This window comes from Anser cygnoides, chromosome 7, assembly GCF_040182565.1.
Source record: "Anser cygnoides isolate HZ-2024a breed goose chromosome 7, Taihu_goose_T2T_genome, whole genome shotgun sequence".
NCBI lineage: Eukaryota > Metazoa > Chordata > Aves > Anseriformes > Anatidae > Anser > Anser cygnoides.
The window spans coordinates 10096455-10114321 of NC_089879.1; the positions used below are offsets into that span (position 1 = coordinate 10096455).

General features: G+C 41.9%; 1 protein-coding gene and 1 long non-coding RNA gene across 3 annotated transcripts; one reads left to right on the plus strand and one right to left on the minus strand.

Moving 5' to 3' along the window:
* The first annotated feature begins 3744 nt into the window (after positions 1-3744).
* On the plus strand, positions 3745-9183 carry LOC106031890 (uncharacterized). The gene is made up of 4 exons (XR_010832858.1): positions 3745-3847; positions 6756-6928; positions 7396-7537; positions 8508-9183. It is a non-coding gene; the product is annotated as an uncharacterized lncRNA (long non-coding RNA).
* TECTB (tectorin beta) lies at positions 7385-17518 on the minus strand. 2 transcript variants are annotated; one of them, XM_067000611.1, is made up of 11 exons: positions 17238-17518; positions 16260-16348; positions 14276-14466; positions 13647-13789; positions 13490-13562; positions 11891-11994; positions 11733-11816; positions 10984-11146; positions 8956-9025; positions 7989-8021; positions 7385-7513 (listed from the first exon to the last, which is right to left on the minus strand). In XM_067000611.1, the coding sequence occupies exons 2-11, from the start codon at positions 16333-16335 to the stop codon at positions 7461-7463; spliced, it is 990 nt and encodes a 329-aa protein (XP_066856712.1). In that variant the 5' UTR covers positions 16336-16348; positions 17238-17518; the 3' UTR covers positions 7385-7460. The 2 variants fall into 2 exon arrangements, with proteins under 2 accessions (XP_066856712.1, XP_066856711.1); XM_067000610.1 differs by having other exon boundaries at positions 16260-16388.
* Between the last annotated feature and the right edge of the window lie 349 nt (positions 17519-17867).

Consider the following 17867-nt stretch of genomic DNA (forward strand, 5'->3'; position numbering starts at 1 on the left):
AAAGGTTAAAATGCATGAAAGTACCTTTCGAGTTGCTAAAATGTACACTCCTCTGACCTCCCCCCTGCATCTCATCCTCTCAGGTTATTAAATGTTGCTTTTGACATCTCAGTATTTTATTATGTAAAAATCTATGATAGAATTTGGCCAGGCTGCAAGCTTACCGCTTTGCATCTTGCAAGACAGCTGTGGTTACCACCGTTGTTACAGGGGACCGTGAGATTCACCGTGTACATGCTCTGGTGCTTTGAAGCTTTCTGTAAGCAGCTGCTGGTGGTTACTGTCAGAGGGAGCCTTTGAATTAGGTGAACCGGTGTTTCAAGGTTATTTCTTCCATCAGCTTACCCTACAACTCTTTAAAGTAGGGTGAGAAATGGCTATGTAATAAGCAACATATTAAATTCTGCAGAAACATCCAGTAGAAGGACCAAAGTTTGATCAAGCTATGAGACATCACGAAAAGGCCTGTAATACAAAATAGACAATTCTGTCCTTCCCCTGCCATCAAGCCCAGCCACCAGGAGGGAATTACTGGAGTCTGACACTGTATGCAATGCACTGTGTTGCTCGGCTGTTAAGGGATGTGAGGAGGAATCTGCCAAAGAAAGGTGTGGCGTGGGTGACGATTTCCCCTAGGAATATGCCTGAATAAAATTTCAGTTTATACCAATGAAGGACCATTAAACAAGTACATTCAAAACATTTTTTCCCCATTTTTATTTACCTTTTTGAATATAGTCCCTGTGGGAGTGAAGATCCAGTTTTATTTATATCTTTAACTTAACTATTGAAAATTTGTTTCACCAAATTATAAAGCTGTTTCAACTGTTTTATTTGATGAATTTGTTAAAATTAATTTCTTCCACCAGAAGAACAAGTTTTTGTTTTAAACTATCAGCATCTCCACAATAATGATGAAAGCAAAGATTAAATAGGAGGTTTTTGTATGTTCATAGTCAGAATATTCTTCTAATCCTACTGAATCGCATGGCACTTACTTTCAAAAGCTGGTACACATTTAGTAATCCTTACAAAGTCCCCCTTTCAAGCCTCACTTAGCCCAAAGGTAAGCATAGGCAGAAGAAGCCCTGTGGAAGGGTCAAAGCCAAACCCTGACAAAATCAACATTTCTCTCTATGGGATGCAATGCGGACTCCAGACCACAAGGCCAGTAGCGTTCAGTAAGACGGCACTGAAACTAAGGGAGAAAACGCATCTTAACTCCTGGTTTCATGTTTAGTCTGCTAGTCTGAAATGCCCCTAAAATCAGATGAAGTTGTACCCCAACCTGTAGTGTATCTAGTAAGAGCAGTTGCTGTATTTTTGCTTTGTTGCTGAAGGTGGAAACTGGTGATGCTTATACGGTGGCTTGCAGCCAACCCATCCACAATGGGATCAGCTGCAGTGAAGAAATAGCTATGATGTCTTTGAAATTCCTGATTGCTGAGGTTTCTTTTGAGATAGGCCCTGTGCCCAGAGAGAAGCTGAGGCTGCATTATCGGCATTCACACGGGTAAACAGCCCGAGTCTGGCTGGGGGTGAGCCGGGGGCGGAGGTCTGGGCACACCACAGGGCGAGCGATTGCTACCACTGAGGCATGGGGACACACCTATTGCAAGTGCGAGGTAAAACCTGTCGGGGTGAACTTCCTTCCGGCTGGTTAACCTTTCAGTTTTACCTTTTGTTTGCTATTGTGGTTAGTTACTGGGGATCACCAGATACCTCGTAAACGGTACATGGGAATTTTTCCATCTGTTGTCTTGATTTTCTGTATGTGTGGAATTGCTCTTTCCAATAAAAACAAAATACAATTTGTAAATTTTCTCAATTCATGTTTCAACCTCGGACATCAGATCAGGCCACGTATTTTTCTTTGACTATTTCTGTTATTCAGCTGACGTTTGCCGTGACTGGGATGAGCAGGGATTTCAGTTGTCGCCCTGCTGCGCGTGACCTGCTCGCTTCATTTCTTCTGCCTCAGTTTTTATCAGCTTGTATAGGGAAAATAAATCTTTGAGATTAGTTACTGTTTTTAGAGTACTTTGAGGTTTTCATGAAAAGGTGCTATAGAAAGTGTTGGGCGTTAAGACAATGAGAAGTACTCAGAATGCCCTTATCAAGGCTTATTATCCCTGTGTAAATTTATAGTGCTGTGCAAACGGTTCACAGTGATAAGGCCTCACTTTAGGCCTCAGCTTTAGCACTCACCAAGGAATAGGATCTACATTCCCCATTCCCATCACTCAGTACTGCATCATTTGGGTGCTGCTGAATGTGCTTACGGAAAAGCACAGCACAATTTCAACCTGCGAGATCTTCTCCAAACAGAATTCAGGGCCACGTTACTGACAAGTCTGTGCTACCTACTGTGATTTGTCTTTTTAAAAATTAGATCAATATGATACACATCCTGAATATCTGTCTGAAGAGTGTTGATGTATGTCACTGAGTTTATTCCCGGAAGAAAAATATTGATGTTATTTTCCAAATAGTAGAGCAGGTGAGTGTAAGCAGGAAAGCAGACTGACTTGCAGCAGGGTGGGATCCCCGCCAGTGCTGTTTTGTGTCACGGTCTGTAAACCCCCATGGGGAGCCAGCCTGTGGGAGGAGAGTGTTAATGTGGGTGAAACCACGATAGGAGAAAATTTAGCAGAAGATTTAGCAGGAGAGGAGGCACAGTGTAGGAACCAGTCTGGGGAGACTGCAGACTGGTTGCACCACAGAAGAGCTGTTTGCATTGCAGGTGGGCTTTGGATAGGAACACTTAACAACATTTCTCTCAGAACTGGAGCATGTCTAATGTAATTGCTTTTGAAGAACAGGGTAAAAAGAATAGATGGAAATTATCTTTTCTTCCAATAACAAAAGAAAGTGTATTGGAAAGCATGCTGATCTCCATGCTTTAGGGTACAATGCAGCTCTGGCACCTCAGGAACCCAGTCTCTCCCTGTAGTACCTAACTGCCTGTCTGCAAGATTTGTTATTTCTTTCCCTGAAGTCATTGGACTTGACCTTTGTGGGGTCATGATGTTACACTATGTGAAATGGCTGTAGGGTCTAATCAATCAATAGTCATTTTTTCCTCTGCACCTGTGAATGACAGCTGCCCTTTGGATGGAGATAACTTGGACAGATTTGGTCTTCAGAATAGGGTGAGGAGATTGACTTCTCATACACACAATGAACTAAGCTGTGTTTTGTATGTACTGATTCATGGTTCTTATGGTACTATTATGAGATAAGTAGGGTTTTTTCTTGTCCCTGCCTGGAGCATTTAAACAAAATGTCATAGGTTTACAGAATAAAGAGATGATGATGGTGTCTGAATTAGGATTAAAGCAGGGAGTTCGTACACAGCTACATGTGCTCTCTGGATCTGAAACGTTACCTGTATTAATATTGTGCAATGTATTGCTGGCTCAGGCAGTGTAGGCAATGTTTACCTCAGTGTGCTGCTGTTGAAATCCCCTACCAGAAAGGCTTGCAGTCCTGGTTGGGCTTCACTCCTTTCAGGGCCAAGCTAGCAGGGGATGTGCTCTGTCGGCATATCAGGTCAGACCTAGTCTGGCATCTCTGATCTGCACAAGAATCATTTGCATGCCCTCTGATACCAGCTACTGAAGATTCATTTGCAAATTTGGATTTGAAATTGTGGGATCCCAGCACAGTATATAAGGCATAATGCCTGAATATAACCCATTTTGATTTGACAGTCTTGGAGCTTTTTCCTTCTTTCTCCTTGCAGGACCTGAGGTGGCAGGAGTGGAAGCAATCATAATGCCATGGCACTGTTTTTTGGAGACACCAAGCATAGAGTATCACGGCTGGACAGTACCAGCTTGCAGAGGTAGCATGCTTGCTGGTTTGCATTACTGATCATTTTGTTAAATATGACCAATTCTTACATTGGCAATTTCTGTTAGACCTTCTTAATGGTTATTTGCATCTGCAGTGCCTGTCCAAGGCCATCTAAGTTAATGGTGTTTACCATTCACAAGTGAGAAGAGTGACCTATATTTAATGACCAAAGTATTGTGCAAATGTGTGTCACTGTACTAGTGCTATCATGCTGCAACCTGTGTTGTTGTTGTCTTGACACCTGTGTGTGTTCATTGCTCTCCTTCCTGCCACGACCTTGGTGGCCTTGTGCTTCGGCATTACAGTCCCACACTGTGAGAAAGGAAGCGTGTAAGAACCTATGTTCTATTAGAGGTCATTCAAATAGGAGGAAGATTTAGGACAAAAACAAATTGTAATCTTTGGATAAAGAAATGTTGGGTTCTAAACAGATTATCTGTGTTCATTGTAACTAACTTTTCTTTCCCTACATCTTGGTTATTAGCCTAAAGTTGCGTTTTCAGATGCCGAGATCAAGGCAAATGTCTTCATGCCCCACCAGATGAAAAAGATCCAGTGTTATAGCGCATCTGAAATTAAGCTTACCAAGCTTTAGTTTCCACCAAAATCTTTTGCAACCACTGCATTTTCAAATACTGGCAACATAAATATTGTTTAGCTAAATAAGTAGTGTAAATCTATATGCTGCTTAGGAAAAATGATAGTCCATATTTTTTATGCGAGCTCTTTAGGATGAACAATTTGAGCTACCTTAAAGAACAGTAAGTGGCTCACTTCCAGAGGTGAAGCCTGTTCACGGGTTGCTGTCTTCTGGGGCAGATGGATCTTTTAGCAGTCGCTTCTGGGAGCTGTATTATTATATTAATTTATTTGTTAGCAAGAAACCATCCTTGTAGGGACATAGTGATCCAGATTTGGATTGGTGATAGGGCTTTGCCCATCCTGCAATCACAGCTAACTGGCTGCATGAACCACATTCAGTGTGGTGCTGTAACGCATGCAGGAGGTATGTATGCCCAGAGGCTCCATCCCACGGTGGGCAGGGAGGCAGCCTGGGAATCTGGAGGCACACTTTGCAGCTGCTGCAATCATGCAAGGTTTGTTCCAGAGAAACGTTTATTGCATAATCAAGAAGAAAATTAATCAACCTGGCAAGGAAACTCAGCTCAAGACTTTCTGTACAATATAGCTGTGACGGGGAGAACAGTGACTGTTGCAAAGGCCAGGCAAAAGAAATAAGCTTTCGAGAAGAAGCCAGTGAGTTAATATCATTCACCAAGTCCAAGAATTTGAAAAGGTAAAGCCACTGGGTAGGGTGTTTTAAAATTTGGGGTATTAGTGGGGAGAAAAAAGGGAGGCAAAACACCAAATGGGGGAGAAGCACCTGAAGGGTCATCATCTCTGATCAAAATGTTGGGTGATGATCAAAACATTCAACAGCTCTGCTCTTCTGTAGACACTTGTGCTGCTCAGAATTGCTTCAGTCACAGATCTAGTTCTCCTTTATACTCTGGTCTAAATCAGACAATTCTGTCAAGAGAGTGCCCTCTGTTGTATGCAACGACTAAATGCACTTCTGAAATGACCATTTTTCTGTAGGTTGTGTGGATGCTATCTGCTATAATTTCAATTTCTAAACAGCCTTGTTGTTCTCAATTTTTATAAATACATTTATATTTTATAAATACATTGAGATTACACCTAGAGGAGCAAATAAAGTCCTTGGTAAGAGGAATCTGTGTGTATTTGAAAAGTGTGGCTGTAAGGTAATCATACTCTAGCTATGCATTATCTTCATAATAATGAGGTTTCAGAAAGAACAGTGAGATGATAAACCTTAATTTAATATAACCATTTAGAAAATTTCCTCCCTAAAACCTATAGCAGTATGTGTTTCGTATGCTGGTGGTTTCCATGTAGTAGAATGACATTCACAGAGGGATATTCCTCTTTTCAAAACAGTCTGCTCTGTTCTGAGATAACGGGAGTAGAGAAAACCCAAGAAGGCAAAAGAGCAGCTAACATGGCTGCTTCAAAATGTTTGTGGTTCTCCTGGTTCCCATTTCTGAGAAGGCTGACTTGCTGAGATCCACCATCACTTTACTGCCTCAAACCAGGGAGGGATTGAGGCAGCATCACTGTGTTCACCAGGCATCAAGATCTTTCAAAACCGAATTGGGGAGAGGGGAGAGTAGATAAGCATTTCTCAATAGCAGCTTGAAAAAGATATGAATGCTTTGGGGACCTTTCAGAAAAATAATCTAGCAGAAGGGAATATTAGGGATTAAGCCAATCTGTAGCTTTTCAGATCAGAGTAAGCCCCTTGTGTTGGGCATTTTGTCCCAGATCCGTTCACTGCAGGTATATTTGTGCCATCCTTGACATGTCTGGACTGTTGGAGAGAGGAAACTGGCTAGAAAAAACTGTGGGATGTAGCTGAGCAGTGCCTAGATGCCTATTTCTATAATGTGCTTATGCTGCAGTGTGTACAGACACATGTACACCCACTGAGTTTGTTAATGGGGACCAAAAAAAAAAAAAAACAAAAATGAGGTGTAAGAGCTGTAGTCATTCTCTCTGTCACCTTTAGGATCCCAAAAGTTTCATGGAAAAGATCTAGAAATGTTTCTTACCTGACATTTTCAGAAATTTTGATGAATATTGTTTTAGTAGTTACTGAAAGTAAGGCACCTACCATGACTTGCTGAGAAATTGTTTTGTGTCCTGATACTAGTTGCACTTTAGAAATCATGGTTTCCCTTTCTGGTGATTTGTTCTTTATGGCATTTAATAGCTTTCATTACTTCAGATACAGAACTAACACCTGGACTCTGTCATACCTGACACTAGCTGTATCTCCAGGGATGTATCCTAAAGCTCACTACCTTGTTTTCCAGCCTCGAATGTGCTTAATTTGCATCCATACCATGCAGATCTTCAGCACTAAGCCTATCCAGTCAGCAAGACACCATAGTCCCAATGGTGTTGTGCCTACTGCAGCACGTGCTGAGCTCTGCTTTCCCCAACCAGTCCATACAGACAGTGCTGAGAAACAGGAAAGAAACATCAGGTAATTCCAACAACCTTCTAACTATTGTTACGTACAAGGCACCCTTTTCCCCCATCTTCTAACTGTTAGGTTAGTTTTTGTCATGTTGGAAGGTTCCACAGATCAAGCTGAGGTGTTCAGGGCCTTGCAAGAGCAGACCCAGAGGGGAGCTTGATGCCACATTGAAGCTGACAGAGAAGGGGGACCCTGAAGGGAAATTTGGCATTGGAAATTGCTGAGTTTCAATATCACTATGTTCTGTATAAAAATAAATGGAGTTGGCATCACTGCTCTTTAAAAGGAGGCATGAATAAAATACATAACTATTGGGTTTTCATTAGTTAAAATGCCTGCAGAGATCTCGGAGAGGCGAATCAGCTTTGGGGTTCTCCGATACTGGAGGCACAAAGCTAATGGAATGCTTTATTTATCTGGTGAAATGGTGCACAAGGATTTTTTGTGACTTTCATTTCTTCTCTGTAAAATAGACATCTTCAGTAAAGAAGTCCAGGTCCAAAGAGGATTGCGAAAAGAAACACAGCTAAGCTGCATTTTATAATAAAATGGCACAAAATCCAATCGTGAAGAGGAGATGGAAGATGATATCTGCAAGAGAAATGAAGACTAAATGTGAGTATTTTACTGTTATTTACCTTTCCTGTTTTATGCCCGTCCCTACCATTGTAACTACGTGCCTTAACATGGGTCTGTCACCATACCAGATTTTAGGAAAAAGGCTTTGAATAGGCTTTTCAAACCCTCCCAGATAGAAGTGCTTTCCAAACACCTCTGTTAACACACTGAAATGTGTTTGTTCCTTTTTGGGAAGTGTGTGTAAAATTAAGATAAATTAATGTTCAATATTGGTAGTTATTGGTATGATTTCATTGTCCAGGGCGAAGGATGTGCCTAGGAGAGGAAAACAAAATGTCTAACATTGAGATATAAGATTTTAAAATATTTTCTATCAGATTTACAAAAATTACCAGGTCTTTCTTCAAGCTATGGGTCTTACGTTGACAGAGCCACTCAGGATTTCTATTTGGGATTGATATAATAATTGTTGTATTTTGCTGTTTACCTGAGAGAGTGTAAAATCTGGATAAACCTTTGCCTGTGTAAAATAAAAGAAAAAGATAACACTTGAATGGCATGTTTAAAATAGGGCAAAGTGCACCAGTGTGCTTTGTAAAACCAGAACAGATAACTTTTGCAACATTTTGAAATTCTGGGTATTTCTTACTCTTGGCTTTACTCTCTGAAGTTGTAAAAGGATCCTCAATTCTTTTATTTTTTTAAAATTAATGGAGTTTTACTGGTTTAACATAAGGAATAGCAATAATGCTGCTCTACATACATTTTAATTTTAAATTGGCTTTCATGATGGTGAGGATGCAGTTGATAAAGTAGTATAAAGAGCTTTAGTGAAAGCATTGATTAAGGTATACTTTGTTCCAAGGACTTGTTTCAAAAGATGTGCTGGATTGCAGAATTAAACTAGCTCAGGGAGAAATTCCTGGTGTCTCCAGGAGGCAGCAGTTACAAGGAAAAAGATTTTGCTTTGTAAGGGGAAAAATTGATGTCTGTTCGATTTGTGCAGGAGGAGCAACAGGCACGCGGGGTTAATCAGCTAGATTTATGGTTATGCTGAAGAACCAACTAGCTGTGCAAAGAAAACTTCGGTGCAGCTTTCCTGCTGCTCCTAAGCCTGGACTATTTCCCACTCACGTGCAATTCATCAGAGCTTGCCCAGGCTGTTGCTGAGGTCAAACGTGGGTGAACAGGGTTTACATTGCTAACTTGGTGCGTAAGTGGTTTGGCCATTTATCTTTAATGCCAAATGGGTGCAGTTACTCACTTTGTGAATGGGGAGAGTTTCACTGAGCTATTCTGTCAGAGCTACGAACCTGGAAGAGACCAAGTTCTGTTCAAGATTCCTGCTCTCACCGTTCTGCTCCCTGTGCTTGCTCCTGCTCTGCAAGCCACCGGCTGCTCCCCAGTTCATTGCTTCCCAAAGCGAGAAACACCCCAGTAACCCGGCCACTTACTGCGGACAGAGATCTCAGCCACCAAAACACCTCCGGTTTGTTCCATGCGCTGTTTTCGTTTGTCACATGTCTCAAGAGATCAGAGAGAAAACTGTGTATAATGGTTGAATTATACAAAATTAATATATCCAAATATATATCCAAAGCCAGTTCTCATACTTCCAACCAAGTAAGTAAAATCTGTGTCAATTCTTCTGCATATTTTCTAGGGACTGTTTTTTTTTCTGTAATTGGGACATTTTAGTGCAGGAGAGGTTCAAGAGCTTTTACTGCATATTTTACAAGGATTTTAGTGTGCCACAGCTTTTATGGTGGCTGTCAGTCTAAGTGCCCTTTTCAGCTGTGAGGTGGCAGAGTGCAGATGGGCATCCGCTTGCTGATCATAACTCCTCCTGAGCTGCCCTTTCCATGCTGCCACAAACAAACCTCCTGTCAAGAAGGAAGGGGGTAGCTGAGCTCCATCTATTTAACCCATGACCTCTGTGAAGACTTCTGTTGTTGTTTATTGCTAAGTGTAATTGTTGCCCACTGGGTATGAGCGTGAAGCACCAAAAGCCTTCCAAACAGATCATCTCATACCCAGCTCTAATGACTCCTGTCACAGCTGACAAGGTCTGTATTGGAGGCATTGCTCTCGAGCTTAAAGGTCCTTGTCCATTCCCTGACCTTTGCAAGTCCCCAGCTGTGAGCATTTTGTACAAAATTGGTGTGTGATAATTCTGGTTATGCCTTGCTTGGTTCAGCCTTAATTGCAGCAGACCACCGGCTGCATTTTTGGGTTGGCTGTGGACTCCGTGGAGGTTGCCTGATGGAGCAATTATCCTATCCTGGAGGGCAGGGAGGGAATTCCACCCTGTGCCTGTAAGGGTGATGTAGATGTTTGAAAGTAATGTCAGAAAATCAGATATAGAATACTGTTTTTTTATTGTTGTTTGTTTGTTTGGTTTGTTTTTGTTTTTTTAAAATCCTGGTCTGTGGCTGGATAAAGAGTTGAAAAAATCTTTAAAAGCAAACAACAAAACATAAGCTGAACGATTTTTCTTTTGCCTTTGAAATTTGGAATTTCTAACAATGCATTTCTATCAGGTCTGTAGCTTTTGCATAAATGAGTCCCCCCTGCTTACTGCTGAGGCTGGGTAATAAACTGTCCTCTTATAGTGGCTCCTGGACTGAGAAGGGGTTTAAAAAGAAAAGTTGGCTTGACCAGGAGTGATGTTTTCTCTTCTTCAGCAAGAATTAATTGTTGCTGAAATGACAGGATATGGGCAAAGGAGTATTTTGAGCTTTCATTTCAGGCTACATAAAATTCAGCTTCACTTTAGCAAAGACATATTCATTTAGTGAAAGAAAGAACAGTGAAGCCCCAACTTACTGAAGGAAGTGAAAAAGTCTTTAAAGAAAGACCCTTTAATAACCCTCACCCTTGCATCAGTTGGTGCAGTCGGTGCACACCTCCCTCCCCATGCTAAATAACTGCACAGCATCTCTCCTCTCATTCCCACCTAAGGCCACAGAAACCTCTCTGCGATCTCAGTTCCTGCTCCAGTAACAATTTGCACATTTCCTGCAAAATAGCACAGCTCTGAGCAGAGCTTACTGCAGAGCTGCAGGATAGCAGAGGGGACTTTCCACAGGAAGGAGGACTGGGAGGTTTTGTTTGAGCTGAGGTGAGCTTTGAGCCTCAGCACTGAGATAGTTGGTAAAATGGGAAGTGCTCTACTTTCTCCCTTTTTTTCTCATGCTTTTGTTTAGCTGTAGCTAATTGTCAAACAGGAGTGTCGTCTGGCGTATCGGCAAAAACCAAGTTTTAAATGGCTACACTATTTCCCAACACGTTTAAACAGATTGCCCAACGTGGCATGCAGTGCCCGTGGCATGACAGGGATCAGGGTGCACAGCCTACCACTCAGGTTAACGCCTCGTGGTGGCTCCATCTAATGCAAGCTCTGCAGCTGGCTCCCCACCCCAGGAGCTTCTCGACATCCTCTGTCCAAATTTAGCAAATTTTATCTTAGAGGGAGGCCTTACCACGGGGCAGGAGAACTTCTCACTGTCGCAGACGTGCGTTTCGCAGTGCAGCCAGACCTTGGACAGCTTGGGGATGTTTCGGAAGCGGAAGGCATTAAACTGGAAGGTCGCCCGGCTTGTTTTCCCATTCTCATGCACAAGAATGGAGTTGTCCGTGGCACACCTGTGTTGTGTGTGAAGAAGCAGTGTCAGACCCTGACCTGTGAATAATCACGTCCTGAGGTGATGGTCTGATGGAGGCGTTTGCCCAGCTTTTAGATGCTTGGGGAGCAATAGGACACGGTGTGAGGTGACTGTTTGGGCCTGCAGAAATCAAGACCTTTTGGCATCTGGCTGATTAACAAGCATTGTAGGGTTAGCAAAGCCTTCCAGCTATTCTCAAGTCATCTCCTTTTAACCAGCACTCAAAGCATTGTCTCCACTCCTGCTTTCTTTCCAGCCTCTTGTGACTGCAGGTGGCCCAGGGCCTGCTGCAGGTTCAGGCCCGCGGCAGCCACCGAGGGCAGCAGGCCCCAGTGAGCAAACGGGGCTGTGCCAGTAGCCTGAGAACTCACCGTGGTGCCTGCTGGTAGGCAGAGGAAGGCGGCAGAGAGTGGGGACAAGGCGATGGCTGGAAGGCCAGTTACAGCTACCGACCCTTCCCTTGCTGCCTCGAGCACCAGGGGTTGCCCTCTCATGGCCCCCCACGTTTCTGTTGTCCCTGGGGCAGGACTAGGCAGAGCTGCTCCCCGGGCCCCACCGGCACCTACCCCTTGGTGATGAGAGGCCAGTGGATCTGATAGAAATATTCCGAGGAGGGAGTTGCCCAGCAGTTGTTGAGAACTACTTTGAACCTGGGGAGGCACAAGCATCAGATGAGCACATAGCATCCTGATTGCCAACTTATTGTTTCTCCTTTCTTACCTACCTGTCACTTAAGCCCTTAGCTTCCACTCCAGCAAATATGTCAGAACCGATTTCTGATGTTTCAACGACAAAAGGGGCTTCTTTTATGCTTGAAAACTTGGCATTCTTTGGAAGAGAAAAATAAAAAGACATCAGACGCTACCAGTACCATGCGAAACGAAGGCATGTGGCAGCTTCAGACAGCTCTGGACGGACAGACCCAGAAGTCTGGGTCCTTATCGCCTGCAAGCTCCAAAATGTGTGTTTAGTAGTAGGAGTATTGTAATCCTAAGACAGTTTTTAATAATCTCAAGGTTGTATTTAAAACAAGGCATTTCTCAGCCTGCAATTTGAGCTGCTGGCACAGGAGTCATTACAGAAGTACTGTCACAAAACTCATCTTGGTCCTTGTATTAAAATGAGTTGATCCTGGAATAGTGCACGAAAGAAAAAGATCATTTTGTGGAAATTAACATTTTCTCCCTAGCAAAATATGAACAAAATAACAAAACAGTGGTCTATTGGCTTTCAGAGCTTGTTCTGCTCATGTTCTCAATGGTAAAATGTACTATGCACAGTTCAGCTGCTCCCTCCTTGACTCCTGGGAGCCCTATGGACATTAGAACAAAACAATCATTTGGCAACAACAACAGCAAGCAAGCAAACAATAACAACAAAAACCTACCAGAGATTCATTGCTCACTGCCTATCGAATATTTTTGCAGTCATTCTGTCAGGAGTTCACAGGAACATTGGGGCACCTCCCGGGACCTTGCCACTATATACTACCAGCATGCCATATGTCAGAAAACAAGAGCACATGGGCTTTCATGTAGCGTCTAAGGGCTGCCAAAATGTTTAATGCCCTATCAATTGGTGTCCTAAATGCAGCGTGTGAGGGGAGAAACATCAATCCCCCTTGTGCTCAATACTCCCTCTACACCTGACCTATCAGTTTAACTCACTATGTTTCTAGCTGTGTTTTTCTAGCTGTGCTAAAATAGAGAGGCTGCTTTGGTGCTTTTGAGTGTGCTTTGGTGGAAAAAAGACTGAAGGATCATGAGCTGGCTGCTCCAGCAGCACAACAGAGCTGTGGGGAGGAGATGGCTGTTTCAAAAGATCAGCTTGATATCCAGGTACAAATGCTGGGAACAAAATTCCAGCATGACCTAAAGATCTCGGGGGAACATGAAATGTCTGTCAGATGAGAGGATGCAAACTGCAAGAGAGATGCATGGAGCTTTTCTGTATCTACAGAGACAATGTCATAGCAGTGGTGCCTGCAGGTGCATGCTGCTCTTTGAGTTGGGCTACAAACAAGTTTTTATTTTTTTGTATAAAACCTGTCAGCATGTAAGAAATGTACTTCTCAGCAAAAGAAGCTGCCTCATGTGGAGGGATAAAAGAACAGTTGGCATGTGTCTGCTCTGTTCAGTTGAAGTTATATGCCCGTTAATCAGTAGAAACAAGGACCTGTACAAACCCTGCTGTAATTATCTGTTACAGGCTAATAATGTACTCCATACACACAAAAGTCAGGAGCAGCAGCCCTTTTTTCCAGCTCTTAGGCTGAAATTTGTGGAAGGTGAAGGTAAAAAGCTGGGTGGCAAAGAGCACTTACAGAGTAGAAGTTGAGGGATAGCTGACTTTCAAATGAGCCAGAGCTCCCATTCTTCACGTGGACGGTGGCCACCCTAGGGATATAACAAACACAGCTCTGCGTGAGTGAAACATGGTGTTGAAAAAGGGGTGATGCTCACACCCAGACCAGGACTTACCTTTGGTCAAAGGCAGCCTGGTTCACCAGGTAGTTGGCATTGTACGTGCAGGTGAATGAGTAATTCACAGGCTGGCTCTTCACAATCACTGAGGTGTCATTGGAGACAATGGAGTTGTAGAAGTGATAAACGGGGTTCTTAAACTGTATATGATAAGACAGAAATGTAACTATTAGTGAGCATTAGAGGCACTAGGATCAACCTGGTAGGTTGAAATGTAAAGATTCAATCTGGTGACAAAACACTATCCCTAAGGAAACTTTTTTTTTTTTTTTTAAGCTCTTTCTATGCTGTGCTTCTTATATATATACATCTTACTACATGTATATGTTCAGTTTAGTAAAGACACATGCAGAGGGGTGACTAGCACACAGATTATTATCACTAAGCCTGTGAGTATTTTGCCTGCAGATGCAAAGCATGACTATTTGATTCTTCCTTCTTTCAAATCTAAATGAGCCCTGATACTGAACTTTCTCTCCCCTTTAGTACTTGAAGCCCACTCCAAGCTGAAGCAAACGGGCTCTTTCAAGTGAGTACAGCTGCTTTCTGAGTCCAGCTCGGGCTGTGCTCTGTTGCTGCCTTTTAGAAATGATAGTCTTACCTCTTTTAGACCTTGATATTCTTACCTCTGACTGTGTCCCACAGTACGATTTGTTTTTAGGTGACAGGTCTGGGATTGTGAATTGGTAATATCCTGAATCGTGGATCCCATTGTAGCAAATGCCTCCAAGTGCCAGCTGATTAACCTCCCATCCATAAGGACACTCTGGAATTTTTGTAATGATGGTTCTAGGGTAGCAGTATACCAGAATTACATCTGAAAGGAAAACAGTACAGCTGGAGTGACATTCAGGGGTGTTTTCCTTTCAAAGAAGCAGGTCTGCACATCTGCTTTCCATGGGGATTAAGTTCCTGTGGGAAGGAACGAGTGCTGGAAGGTCCCCTGTTGTGAGGAGCAAGGGAACTGGGACTGCATGCGCTACACAGAACTGACCTTGGGGTTGTTAAATTCAGTCCTCCCTGAAGGAGTTTTGCCTTTGCCTTCTAATTGACACAGAAAATCATGTACGTTTATCTTTCTGGAAGAGCTGATTAGGAAGCAAAGAGACTGCTGAGAAACGCGAGGCGAAGAATTGCTGCACTGAAATCTGTCATGTTAGCTTATGCTGCAGAGCTGGCTTCTGTTGGTGTAACGCCACTGACATTGTAGAAATAATATCGGTGAAGTTTGTTAGTCTTCAGTAATTTGCATCTTTTTGTAGTGGTGTTTGATCTAGGCCACAGCATGTTCTGCTCTTTCCTTGCACTAACATTGCACTGCCAATGCAAACAGAAGTTTTACAATTTTCACATTAAAAGCTAAGATACAAAAATGAACTGAAAAGCCTGGCTCTGTTAACAGCAGTAGCTAATAGCACAATGGCACCACAACTTGTTTCCTAATGTGGTTATTGCTAGAACAACCACAAATATTCAACATCATAACTTACACTGCTTTGTGATAGCAGAAGAGTTGGGCCTTTTATCAAAGGATCAGGCAGTGTGAATTTGAGGGTTTTTTGTGAATTTAAAGGGCAAATACTGACTAACCATTAGTGAACTGAAAATTGAGAAAGACTACTAATTACTACCTTAAAAAAAAAAAAAAAGAAAAGAGAACCTCTGTCCAGAATTATTCAACTGTGTATTTTAAAGCTTCTGACACTTTCATTTTTATGATATAAGCATTATTTTTCAGCCTTTCTCTGTCTGCAGAAGCTTAGGAAATGCACAGGGAAAGTCAAATAGGGAACTTAACAACTTGCTCCTTTCTGTTCATTAAATCCAGGCTAGTTCTGTTTGTGTTGGTGGTCAGATCTATATCGCTGGTGGCTTCACAGCTACGGAAAGTCCTGCAGCTCAGAGGAACTGCTTGTGTAAGTGAGGACACTGAAACAAATGGATAGAGGGCCAAATATGTAAGTATACCTTGACATTACTGGCAGTATTGTACACCAGTCTGTTTTATAGACACATGCCACGCACACAAATCAAAGACTCTATATTGAGGCATATTCCAACACATTTCAAAAGCATGCTTGTTAATTTTAGTGAATTCTGCATTGAAAGTCTGTCTGGCACCAGAACATTCTTGTTTCAAGGCAGAAATCAGGATGTAATTAGGGCCTTAGCTTCAATTATGATGATTATTTTTATTTTAATATAGCAGTGGCATTCAGAAGTTCAGCCCAGCACATTCATTCAGCACGAGTCATTTGATTGCAGTCAGCAGGACTAAAGCCCATCTTGGGCAGCAAAGATCTGCAGCATCCAGCCTAGGCCATTGTGGCCAATTTCTAATTTCTGCTGTTTTCTTTCTCTTCTTATGCCTGAATTCTGCTCGCACCTAGCCTTCTTACACTGGTTATTGCAGAGTTAAGCATATACCTAATTCTCCTTGGGGCTAGGACCTTGCTTTACTGTGCTAACTGGAAACAAATCGTTAAAAGATGTAAAAGGATTAGCTCTCCGGAACCAACAGTTTAACTCTCTGAAGAAAACCAGTTTTAAATAGAAAACGACCTTTTGGCAGCTACAAGGAAGGATCATAGGAGACTTGAGTTATTCTACCTGCTTTATTCGGAGTGCAGGGCCCTGCAAGAGCTTGAGCCAAGATGACCAGCAGATAAATAGTATTAGGCACCATTTCTTGCAATGATCTGAGGACACAGGGAATAAAAGCTGAAATTGTCTTTAAAACTGGAAAGGAAAAAAGTATATTCAGTGCAGACCTGGAACTGTTAAACTAGCTACTTTTAAACAGAGAGAAATTAATAACATTGCTGGTATTCTGTCATCCAACCTAATTTCATCAACAGGACATATGTTTCCAATGCTGTTATGGTCACTGTGTCACTACTGTGACAATTTTATTATTTCAGTTTAGTGTTGGCTTTGAATTATTCCAGGATTTCTTTGTTCTTGTTGATTCTTAACCCAAGGCTTTAGAATAACTAAATGAAATGTAAACAATGGGAGATTAAAAAATAGAAAATACTAGAAGAAATATAATGCCAAAAATAAACATGCTGTGTCTAATAATTTAATGCCGAAACTATTATGTGTTGATGGCTATCCTGATGTATATAATATTAACTTCATGTAGATAAGTTTTGGTAAATGATGCAATTTCTCCTCTACTGCTAAGCTTAGAGTTTTCAGAATTATCATATTTAGCTGTAATTTCCAGTTCCACTGCAGGTCTCAGACCTACAAACTGTTTCCCGCAGGCAGAAGCACACTTTGGCACAGAGCAGCCTGTGGGCTTGGGACTGGAGCTCTTGTATTTTCCCTTTGTAGACACTCTTCAGTGTCTGCCCTCATATCTACATCACTGAGCAGAGTGCCAGATGTAACAAATATAATTTAAGTAAAGAAAAAAAAAGTCTCGCTGTTTAAATATTTCCAGCAAAAGGAGTCAATTTCAACATTTTCACTCAGCCTCTTTAAATATATATATTTATAAAAAGCTCTTACACTACGTTTCAGTGACAATTCCATCCAATTATAATGCTATGCATTCTACAGTAAATGAAGTATAATACCTACGAGAGAGGAAGGAATTAAGTATTTCAGCTTTTCATTGCGGTCTTATTCCAGTAGCTGCGTTGTCGGCTCTTCCCAAGATGTCCTCTTTCAAATGAACCCACCTGGCCTTATCTTCGCTTTATATAAGCAATCTTGTAAAAGGAGCCCATCTCTGGTTAAATCTCAGCCCGCCAGTATTGTCCAGTGTGGGAGGAAAAAAAAGTTATAGAAAAGCAGTTCCTTTTCCTTAGATGGGGCTGTATTGCTGCTATTTGATTTTTTTTTTTTTAAGATTTTCTATGATGTTTTTTGTACAGATCTTGAAAATATCAGAGCAGAAACCTGCTAAAGGCATATAACTGACAGATTTTTAATACATTAATTAGGAAAATTTAGAATTTCTGTAAGAGAAAAACCATGGCTGTCTTTTAGAATTCAGTGAAAGAAAATGTTTATAGGAATTAGATGCCTGTCTTGAATGGCTTATTGACAAGGTCAATGTTTTGTGCCGTGCAAGCGGAAAGCGGACAAAAGTGATTTCATCAGATTGTATACCACCTTTGGAGTTACCTCATTTACCTATTTTTTTTTTTTTCTAGAAATTCACAGGCATGTAATCTGAAGTACTGAGTTTAGGTAGGACCTTCCTTA